Below are 12,079 nucleotides of genomic sequence, written 5' to 3'. Positions count from 1 at the left end.
ATATACTTATCTGATAGTGAGCATGGTTATTCAGCTCTAACCATGGATGAGTGTCGTCTATGGAAACAAACTAAAGATCTTGTATCAGCCCCAACAAGGGAAATAGCAAAGCAACTATACGTGAAGCATGTAATCTGCCCACTGTTAGGTCCTGAATATGTTGATGCTGGGGTACGTTGCCATAGCATTGTAGGTTTTACCAAAATTTACTTTATTTGTATTTCTAATTTTGTTGAGTTTTGATGAGAAGTTAAAAAGCACAGACACTTCTAAGAGGGGAGAGTGTTGTGTCCAACACCGTGTCCGATACGACACTCATCGGACACTTCCCAACAATTAGACAAATACGAAACACATTATAAGTTTGAATAAAATAACTTATAATCCAATGATGAAATAAAAACAATGTGAATTATGCATATTCTCCTCCTTTAGAGTTTAAAAATCATTAATTTTGACTTACATATTCATATATATGACATACAATATATAAAATTATATATTTTACACCCTGTTTTTTTTATTTTTTTGTAAAAATTTTTTCGTTACACCTGATTAACTACCATATATGGAGTTAATTGTAATCACATATTACTATTCTTCTCACAATTCTTTATGATGGACGGACCCTCTGCATGTGAGTTCCTACAAAATAAATTTGTGTATTCTACAATCCAAGACAGGTAGGAACCCTTTAAGTCCAACCCTTCCCACTCCCATCAGACATGAAAAAATTTCCCAGATATATTACAATAAGAGTTTTACACTATTTTGGACTACATTGAATTCCATTATTATTATTATTATTATTATTATTATTATTTTTTGTGAGCAGGGAAAGCTTTGGTTTCTCCAATTGAGAGATATGCAGTTGTTCCTGATGACAACGTAAGTGTTCTTTCCACAGTCTTCATTGTCTTCATTACTGGTGTTTAAATAGTTGGTTTCTCCAAAAGATTATAATTTGCAACTGTTATCTATTTATTTGTAGGTCAAAAGGATAAATTTTGCCGAGGGGAAGATCTGATTCTAGAAGTAAGGAATTTGGAGCTTGATTTTTGAAATAGGCTCAAAATTGAGATCTTGTTGGAAATTTTTTAATTTTTGTAAGAGCATTTAAATATCCAATGTGCTGATTGGTGAATTTTAGATTTTATTTTATTATTTTATTTTTTTTTAGGATTTGGGTGAATTTTATAATTTAAATATGCTTTTATGAACATGTACAGTTTAATTGTTCTTTGTAAAATATTGAATTTGATGGTTTGATCAATTTAAATTTTTATTTTTATTTTCTGTTATGATGTTTTTGTGAATAGAATGTAAATAATCAGCTCTTAGAGAGAGAGACGGCACCACCGTCGGAAAAAATATAAAATTTTAATATTTTTATTAATTTTGTTACAGGTTTTACTTTTTGCGACGACATTATACTGTCGCAAAAAATAGAAATTTTATTATTTAAAATAGAAATTTTATTATTTTTTAATATTTTTTGCGACGGCATTACATTGTCGCAAAAAATAGAAAATTTCATATTTTTTATATTTTCTGCGACGGCATCACACCGTCGCAAAAAGTAGTGTTTTTTTTTAAAAAAAGACTATTGGCGACGGTATTTTTTACCGTCTCAAATAACATTTTTAGCGACGGTAAAATAGGGCCGTCACAAAAAAGTCAAGACATTTCAAACGTTATTAGCGACTGCACGGTGCCGTCGCAAAAAGGCAAAAAATGCCGTCACAAAACATTAGCGACGGCACTTACCGTCGCAAAAACTCTTTTGCAACCCCTGCAGTTGCGACCCCCCTCTTGCCGTCGCAAAAAGTCATTTTGTCGTCGCAAAAAGTATTAGCGACGGCATTAGGAGTATTAGCGACGGTATTTTACCGTCGCAAAAAGTCAATTTTTTTGTAGTGTAGCTAACGGATGTATCACATATAACTGCTTATGAAATATGTATAAGTATGTGAATCTGAATTTGTTTCTGATATGAACTCTGATTTCTGAATCTGAATTGGACATCATTCAAAACCCTTTACTCTGTTGTTATTCACTAGGCTCCAGCTCATTGTATTATTTATGTATGTAGGTGATCAGGCACGGGACCAGGCTTAGTGAGGTTCTCCTGGAGATCTGTTTGTGTCAGCCAACCGGTGTGCCTTTCGAGGAGGTTCCGAAATATTTTATGATTGAGTTTGTGAACATGACGCAAGTTTAAGTTATTTTCTTTTGTTTGTTTGGTCAGTTTCTTTGGGTTTATCTATATTTATAGTGATGTAAGACTGGCATTCTGATGACATCACATATGTTTGTAAATATAAGTTTTAAATTTTCTGTCTCATGTATGTCCACACAGCTCTATGGACATTGTATATTTTTATTTGTTTCCGTTAGTCCGCGTATTTTGTTTAATTTGTTCAAAGGCCTTTGGTAATCCTAGGATTACTGTCCGGTTACAACACTAAACCTATAAGGACGGGTTTGGGTCGTAATAATTTTAGCACCAAAAAAAACTAAAACTGTAAAATTTTATAGTTTTCACCACTTGTAATTAAAACTCGAAAACAACTTGTTCAGAACTTGAAAATTTTCTCTATTATAACAGGAAAATAGGAATATGCAGTACAGAAAAAGTATTAAAACTAATAGATCGAAGGAAAGAGACAAATATAGAGAGAGATGTTTGTACTCTGGTAATTATTTTTTTGTTTAGATCTAGCCGAATCTAATAGATCTACTCATCTTGTTCGTCGAAAATTCATCTCTTTCACCGTCGATGAGAGCAAAGTAAGAAGTTGGTACTCGGTGGTTGCCCATGAACCCCAATCAATAGTAGTCACAAGTCGCCGATGACTGGAGATTAAAAAGAGAAAGAAAATAAGGAAAGTGTGGTTGTCGTCAGCATCGCTGATATCAGAGAAAGAGAAATAAAGAGAAGAAGTAAGGTGAAGGAAAAGATGAGAAGATAAATGGGTATCGGACTTTTAGGTCTATTTAAAAAAAAAAAATTGAGATTAAATAGAATATACACTTTTCAAAAAAGGCTTGTGAGTAATTTGTCCTTATTTGAAAGCCCACCACCCACCTAAGCTTGGAGGGCTTTTACTCTGTCTAAGCTTGTAAACCATGCAAACTAGCCTTACTTGGATGAAACTTTAGTTGGATTGAGGCCTAGGTTTGAAGCTCCATTCACGGACTGAACTATCGTCCCATTAGAAGTGGCCTACCGGCCCGGTTGTTGGCCCACCCATGCAACCCAATTAGTTGGCCAATGAGAGGCATACCCTCGGATTCAACACACGAGTCCGACAAAAAATATTAAGGAAAAAAAAAAAAAGGAATCTTTGGGTTACAAATAAGTTCACTTATGTAGATAAGTGCGCTTATTTGGATTACATCACTTATCTATTTTTATATATATTTTTCATAAAAAAATCAAAAATTATATTTATTTAGATCATTCCAAACAATTCTCTCTTTGAATCTCAGCCTATTAAGCTATGGCCGTTGGCCCATGATACGCTATCTGTAAACCTTACCACAAGCCCATTTGAATCAAACCCACTATGTAGACTTTTGGCCTGAAAATGCACACCAATTTTTGTTTGAACTCATATATTTTTAACGATTTTTTAAACATTTTAGCTTTTTTTTAAAAAAAAGACACTTCATGATTTGGTACATCTAAAAAGTACAAAGATTTTTATTAAAATATATAAAAAAAAATTCACTACAAATAAACGAAAATAAAATATAAGATAAAAATGAAAGTAAAAGTGAAAAATACAATTCAGTGTAAAAAAAAAAATAAAAATTAAAAATTACACTTCAATAGTAAAACTTATATACATTAATAATTAAAATTCTAAATTTTTTCATATATTTGTCAATATTTTTTGAAAACTAAACTATAATTCCCCCAAAATGAAACCCTTTGATTTGGATTTTTTCTTTACTAAACCAAAGGACATTTTGTTTCGAATAATTTATGTATATATGTATATATATTGATAAGTTTTTATGAATACAGTCTCAGATATTTATAATTTATTTTACACTTTTTTATAACAATGTTGAAAACGCCGAATGGGTCATATAATATTTTACAAAATGCATAATGAAAAATTGATATTAAACCCACCCATCAAATGGCTCACAGTTGAAAACCTTTGCCCAGCTCGGCCTAACCCATCCAACTTGTGACCCAACCTAGCCTGCCTTAGTGCCCAGTGCATTCCAATCCGCACGGGTGTTTTACAGCTCGGCCAATGGGTCAAAGCCCAAGCTATACGCCGAACCCCATCCCAATGATTAGAGCCTAACAACTCTTTTAAGTACAAAAAAAAAACATGTAATGTAAGCCCAACAACTTTTTGAACCCTTTTTAAAATAAAAAATTTAGCCAAAATCCCCTATACTCAACATATTACTGTGTAAGGACAGTTCAAAATATTTCACTTCCTAAATCCCTTAAGCAACAAGTGTTTAACACCCATTGTTCATCTCAAGGAAATCAAGAACCAAAGAAATCAAAATCTAATTCCAAAAATTTATAAACCAAAACGAAAAAGAAGAAGAAGAGTTCTGAGAGGAAAAGGCTTTTATGTCAATCGTTACAGTGAAGGTAAGCTTGGATTTGGATCTTAGTTGGGTTTTGATGAAAGTCATGGTGGGTGTAGAAACCCAGTGTTATTAAGGAGAGTTTGGTTGAAGGATTGGGCTTATTGAACTAAAATTTGGTAGGTTTGGAAGGAATTTATTGATTAATTTGTTAAGTTTGTTAATTGTTGTTTGTACAATTTTCCTCAGGTATGTTAAATTATTGTTGATTTGCTTGTGAACTCGTAGTGAAAAGAACTTGTAGAGGTTCCTTTCTTACCTTCCATTTTTTTTTTTTTTTTTTGGTTACTGATACTCTATTTAAGAAAATAAAAAAAAACAAAAAATAAAAAAGTGCTACCACTACAAGAAAAGATGGCAAAAAAGACGGAATTATTAGCGACGGCGCGATCCCCGTCGCCAAAAATGGTATTTTGCGACGGCAAAATAAACCGTCGCAAAAAAGTAGTTTTAGCGACGGCGTTTAACCGTCGGTAATAAACTGCACGGGCGAGTATTAAAATCAGGAACTATTAGCGACGGCAAGTGTTGAACCGTCGGGAAAAAAAAAATATTTGAGACGGCAAAAGTTTGCTGTCGCAAATACTCGGCCATTTGCGACGGCAAATGTCCGTCGCAAAAAATGATTATTAAAACGGCGTCGTTTATTAATCGTTTTGTATAATTTGCGACGGTGTAAACCGTACCGTCGCAAAAAGGAAAAAACAATTTTCCCCCCTCTTCCCTCTCATCTTGCCGCTCGGTTCCATCGCAAAATCCCTAAAATTGATTTGAAGCACAAAATCCCTAAAATCCCTAGCGGTGTCCGATAGAAATCCCTCTCATCTTGCCGCTCAATTTTCCCTCAAAATCCCCAAACCAGCGACGGGCGACTGGCGACGAACGGCGAAGGGCTAGCGGTGGTGCGATGGTGCGGCGACGACGAACGGCGAAGGGCTAGCGGCGGTGCTTCGACGACGACAGCAACTCAGGTATGCTCTCTCTCTCTCTCTCTCTATCTCTTTCTCTCTCTCTCTCTGTATATATATATATATATGTATGTATTACCTGTTGCATATATATATATGTATGTATGTATTATAATAAAATAATTTTGTTGTATTTATTTTTTTTGTTGCATATATATGTATTACCTGTTGCATATATATGTATTTTTTTTTTTTTGCATATATATATGTATTTATTTATTTTGTTGCATATATATGTATTACCTGTTGCATATATATATGTATGTATGTATGTATTATATATATATATATATATATGTATGTATGTATTTTTTTTGTTGCATATATATATGTATCTGATAATTATAATAAAATAATTTTGTTGTATTTATTTTTTTAATAATGAACAATTTATTTTCAAAATAATATTCTTTTTTAAAACATAAATACGATGAAATTATATTGTTATAATTATCAAACTAATCTAATTTTTATTATAAATGATCTACACACCTATACCTTCAAAAAGATCGAGTCATTAAAACACATTGGGCCTTATTAATGTAGAAATCAAAATAAATTCATGAGACCAGATTGGACTGATTCATTCTGTACCATGAACCAGACCCCCAACGAATTTACTATGGAGAATTCGTTTGATCCGCCTCATGAGTTGCCTAGTCATGTCTTCTCGTCTAGAACAATTAAAGGCAAATTACAGTGTTTCTTTTAGTTTGAGCAAAATTTCATTTTAATTTTCATAATTTTAATTTGAATAATTTAAACATACTCTATCAATTTTATTGCAATGTGGTCATTATGTTACTTTATTGTTAGAATTTTGAAACAAAAAAAAAGATCACGTGTGAAACTAAAGGAACTAAAAATAAATAAATAAATAAATAAAAACTACAAGGATCACTGCCATAAAAATAAATTACAGTCGGTTTCTATAATTGCTTTTGAATTCTACCTTAATTCCTCTAATTTTGCACTTAATTTTTTTCCATCCAAAATGTTAACCACGCATAACAAACGAACAACATTTATGAGATTCAAATTGTTCAAACTAAGAGGATTAATGGTGTAATTTACCCAATAATTAACATATATAAGCCAACAAATTAACTTATGAGAGAGTTTCATAATGAGAAAGAAATAAACAACACAATAAAAAATGTACAATATTATTATATCACAATATGTAACATTATCATTTAATAATTGACATAATAAATCTCTTGATGTAATGATTTATTATTACAAAGAGATATTAGGCGTCAATTATAATGTTATATCATTCTTTTAAATTTTTATATGATTATAATATACACATTCATGTTAAACATGTAATATGACATACATGATATATGTCCATAATTAAGTTTTGAACAAATAGATAAATAAAATAATGCACCATCAGTAAAGTCCCCTTTCCTCGTTATCCTTTTACTCAATTTACTTTTCTTTTGGAGCTTTGGAATGGATAGCTATATTCATTTCTATGGAATGGAAGTGTACTACTTGTTTTGATAGATGAGGGTGTAATACGTAGGTATTATATTTAGAGTTACTTTGATGAGATATTTTTGTGGATGTGTACAGATGATGGATAAGAGTTGGATTGATTTGCCAAATAGGATGTCGAGCGAATACATTAATGGGATTGATGAATTCCTTGTGTTTGCCTACACCAATAGGGTTGAAGGTTCGATGATCAGTTGTCCGTGTAGGAAGTGTGAGAATCGATACTATTTTGTACGAGAGGGTGTACGGGAGCATTTGATTTTGAATGGTTTTTTTAAAAAATACAAACATTGGATTAATCATGGGGAATCTTACGTATCTGTACATGGAAATCGAGAGAATGAAACATTAGCTAATTTAGACATTGGGGATGATATGATTGGAATGATACAAGGGGCTATGGGAAATCCACATGCCGGTACAAGTGTTGAGGGTGATGACCCACAGGGAAAGATTTTGACCGTCGAAATATTGACTTTAGTAATGATTGCCGAAGTGTAAGGCTTGGCTTAGCATCTGATGGTTTTAACCCATTCAGGACGATGAATATAGTTCATAGCACTTGGCCTGTTGTGCTCATTCCATACAACTTGCCGCCATGGATGTGCATGAAGCAACCATTTCTAATTTTATCCGTGCTTATTGACGGCCCGAAAGGACCTGGTGACAAGATTGATGTGTATATGCAACCGTTGATTGAGGAGTTGAACGAACTATGGAATGAGGGTGTGTCAACATTTGATGCATCAACAAATCAAATGTTTCAAATGCATGCAGCTTTACTGTGGACAATTAGTGATTTTCCTGTATACGCAAACTTGTCAGGATGGAGCACTAAAGGCGAATATGCATGTCCTTGTTGTAATACGGAAACTACATCGTGTTGGTTGAAGCATAGTAGGAAACAATCATACTTGGGTCATCGCAGATTTTTACCTACTGGCCATAAATTCCGGAAGGATAAAGTATCATTTGATGGTAGTCGGGAAGTCAGACTCAAACCAAAATTGTTGTCTGGAACTGAGATGTTGCTACAATTAGAATCTGAGGGTATTTTAACCCAATACAAGAGGGATGACCTTAAGGAGAGGCATAGGAGACAGGTAGAGAAGGAGAAAGTTGGACATCGCACCCATAGTTGGAAGAAAAAGAGTATCTTTTATGAATTGCCATATTGGGAGCACAATCTAATAAGACACAACCTCGATGTGATGCATATAGAGAAGAATGTTTGTGATAATGTGTTGTGGACAATATTAGGGGTTGCAGGAAAATCGAAGGATGGTGTTAATGCTCGGCGTGATTTACAAGATATGAATATTAGAAAACCCCTACATTTGCAGTTAAGAGGGTCGAATAAAGCCTATTTACCACCAGCACAATTCACGATGACCAAGGATGAAAAAGATTTGTTCTTGAAAGTGTTGAAGGAAGTAAGAGTTCCCGACGGGTATTCATCCAATATATCACGTCGTGTGCGCTCACATGATAGAAGTATTGGGGGTCTTAAGAGCCACGATAGTCATATTCTGATGCAACAACTTATTCTATTGGCTATTCGAAGATCGTTACCAAAGAATGTAATTGAACCCTTGATTGAATTGAGCAATTTCTTTAGACAATTGTGTTCGAAAGTGAATCGTGCGACGGATTTGCAATATATTCAAGATCGTATCGCTCTAACACTTTGTCATCTAGAGAAAATATTTCCTCCGAGTTTTTTTTATATAATGGAGCACTTGCCTATACATCTAGCTGATGAAGCCTTATTGGGTGGAGCGATTCAGTTTCGATGGATGTATCCAATTGAGAGGTATCTTCTTACTTTGAAGCAATACGTGCGTAATAGAGCTCATCCTGAAGGATCAATTGCTAAAGGATATCTTATGGAAGAATGCATGAATTTTTGTGCACAATATCTTAATGATGTGGAAACCAAATCTAGTCGACCCGTGAGAAACTATAGTGGTGCTGATAATTTGGGTCATGCTATTAGTGAAAACACAAGCTTTTATCTTGATAATACTTCTTGGGTACAAGCTCATCGGTACATCTTATTCAATACAAGCGCGGTTCAACCATTCATAAAGTAGGTTAAGTCACTCACTCAATATGTTATTATGTTTTATTGAATTTTCAACAAAATTTTTTGTATTGCTAAAATCTCAATCTACACAGCAAACACCTTGAAGTACTTCAGCTCAAAATGACTCGTGTCGACGATCATCAGCTTCGGCGTGAACATTTTGAAACTTTTCACATTTGGTTCAAGGAACATGTATGTATTTAACTCTATAGATTCTAGTTACTTAAGTCGAACTACATTTAAATTTTACATTTTCGTGTTAAATAGGTCCAAACTTTGCGAAGGACTACTGATGTCATATTTTCTGAAGAGATTATTCTATTGGCAAATGGTCCTCATAACCTGGCAAGGAGGTTCAACGGGTATATACTGAATGGGTTTCGGTATCGAGTAAAGGCCATGGATGATCGTCGAGCCACACAAAATTGTGGTGTAGCTTTGAAGGCAGATACCATAAGTTATGCTAGTCGAAAAGACAAGAATCCTCGTGTGGGGTCTGTGTACTATTATGGACAATTGACAGATATTGTTGAGCTTCGATATTCCAATGAGAAGAAACATGTGTTGTTTAAGTGTGATTGGATTGACAATATTCACGGAAAAAAAGAAGATGTCTTCAATTTCACGTTGGTAAACTTCAATCATTTGTTGTACCGAGATGATCGAATTACCAATGAACCTTTCATCTTGGCGTCCCAAGCAAAGCAAGTTTGGTACGTTGCAGACCCGTTACAACCAGACTGGCAAGTCGTGGTGAAGATGTCTCAAAGAGGTTTATTTGACATGAGTTCGACTGATCCACAAATCGAGCCATACATAAGCCAACAATTGGAAGAAAATATAATGCTTCGTGATGAAGAAGTTGGTTGGGTGAGGGAAACCGCAGAAGGGGAAACAGCTGATGTTCAAATAGGCTGATATTTAATCAACATTAGTAATTCAATTAAGGCAAAGGTTGTAGTTAATCATCAATTTCTTAATTTACTTTGTCTTTGTAATTGTATTAGTTCAATTAATGTCATATTATAGTTGATGACAACCCATTGTCTATGTTTCTAATGTCAATTAATGTTATATTGCTTGTAGATTATTATGGGAAGGAAGAGGAAGCCTGATCATCCCCGGCGCATGATGTCTGATGTGCTACATAACAGGACATCAGTAGCACCACCATTAGAGGACGCATCACATCGGCCACCATCGGAGGGGCCATTAGTGCCACCACCATCTGAGGGGCCATTAGTACCACCGCATCGACCACCATCAGTGGCACCACAGCAGCTACCATGTACTCAGCCTCCACGCCTACCATCGGTGCGTCCACCATCAGTGGCACCACAGCAGCTAGCATCCCGACTAGAGTCATCAGCTTATGAGCTATCCGCAGGTATATAAATTTGCCATTTTTTTTGTATGAAAATTATTTAAACATACATTTATTTATGCTCATTATATATAACTTGTTTATTCTCATTGAATTTTGCAGACCCTTCGTCTTCTTCACAGCCTACATCAGGTATAAGAATTCGATTTGTATTCACATAATTTAAATTTGCATTTGTTTATTACCGTTGCATATTGTTTATTGTTTTTGTATCTCGCAGGTCATGTTAGTTCTTCATCAATCTCGACTAGGCGTGGTAGAGGATGTGCCAAGGGCATTAAAGAGTGGGGTACTGGTAAAAAGCTGGACATACAATTTGATGAAAATTACTGCCCAATAGGGGATAACGTCGCTAAGTTAACTACTCAACTTGGCATCATTGTGCGGAATGGTAACATTGTTCCTCTTACTTTTCTTGACTGGAACAATGTGCCTGATGATATTGTTGATGCTATCTGGAAGGATGTGAAGGTAAAAGTATATTTTTGACCACAAATTCGAATTCCAAAATTGTGTTATTATTATTTACACTTTGAAATTGTGTTTTATAGGACAATTTGAATATATGTCCAGAGGAGTACAAGCCAATCTGCATGAAAAACTGCAACAGCATATGGAAGGATCACAAGAACAAGATTAAGGTTAAGTATTTCAAGCCTAGAAGTTCTGATCCTAATCTGAAGGATGATGTTCCTTTGCACATTGTGCCAAGCCAGTGGGAAGAACTTGTGGAGTATTGGCGTACTTCTGATGCTGAGGTATACAAATAAGTTATATTTATGTCATATTTACAAATCATATTTACATACTTACATTTGTTGAACCTATTATAGAAAATTGCAAGTAGGAATGCTAAAAATCGGCGAGCTCACGGCATAGCTCATACCACAGGGCGTACTAGTTTCTCTCAGATACGACATGAGGTTTACATTTTATTGTTTTATTTTTGTATATAAATAAACATTTAATATTTGCAAATTATTTGGATTCTAATTTTCATATTTCTAAAAAAATGTAGATGACCAATAAGGGGGAGTCTACTGATAAGATGAATGTTTGGCTTATGACACGTAGAGCAGATGACCCAGAGGTTATCCAGACCTTGGTAGTTTCCAAACACCTTTGATTGTATTTGAAGTTTATTTTATGTGTGTCAACCATCTTAATTTGGCATATACTTGTATGTCTTATTCAATACAGGATGAGTTTAATCGTCAACTCTCTATGCTACCTGAGGATGGTCAGACTTTGGAGGCTAGGAATGCCATTTTCCATGAGTTGATAGGTCATGAAGGACATGGATATTGTCGCACATACGGGAGAATTGTGCCTCGGAGAGCGGTGTATAAAGATGGTGTTGGGCCATCACAGTCAACACCCCAACCATCGACTATTGAGCAGATCACGTAGCAGGTTCGTGCAGAGCTAAGGGATGAGTTGAAGGAGGAGCTGCGAGCAGAGTTCTCTACACATTTACAGCAGATGAGAGCTGAGATGATGGCGTTTGTGTCA

At 34.7% G+C, this 12,079-nt stretch overlaps 1 protein-coding gene and 1 long non-coding RNA gene across 2 annotated transcripts; both read left to right on the top strand.

Annotated features, from left to right (window-relative positions):
• Positions 1 to 635: 635 nt before the first annotated feature.
• On the top strand, positions 636 to 1,296 carry LOC145813683 (uncharacterized). Its single transcript, XR_014356903.1, has 2 exons — positions 636 to 888; positions 992 to 1,296. It is a non-coding gene; the product is annotated as an uncharacterized LOC145813683 (long non-coding RNA).
• An 8,979-nt stretch (positions 1,297 to 10,275) lies between these two features.
• Positions 10,276 to 12,063, top strand: LOC145812796 (uncharacterized). The gene is made up of 7 exons (XM_082908021.1): positions 10,276 to 10,570; positions 10,670 to 10,699; positions 10,788 to 11,038; positions 11,119 to 11,325; positions 11,401 to 11,490; positions 11,586 to 11,672; positions 11,768 to 12,063. The coding sequence occupies exons 1-7, from the start codon at positions 10,276 to 10,278 to the stop codon at positions 11,975 to 11,977; spliced, it is 1,170 nt and encodes a 389-aa protein (XP_082764147.1). The 3' UTR covers positions 11,978 to 12,063.
• The last annotated feature ends 16 nt before the right edge of the window (positions 12,064 to 12,079 follow it).

This window comes from Camellia sinensis, chromosome 15 (genome assembly GCF_055761805.1).
Source record: "Camellia sinensis isolate YWXY chromosome 15, ASM5576180v1, whole genome shotgun sequence".
In the NCBI taxonomy this organism is placed as follows: Eukaryota; Viridiplantae; Streptophyta; class Magnoliopsida; order Ericales; family Theaceae; genus Camellia; species Camellia sinensis.
Note: the sequence above shows the minus strand (reverse complement) of the source record. Positions and strands in the feature narration are given on the sequence as shown.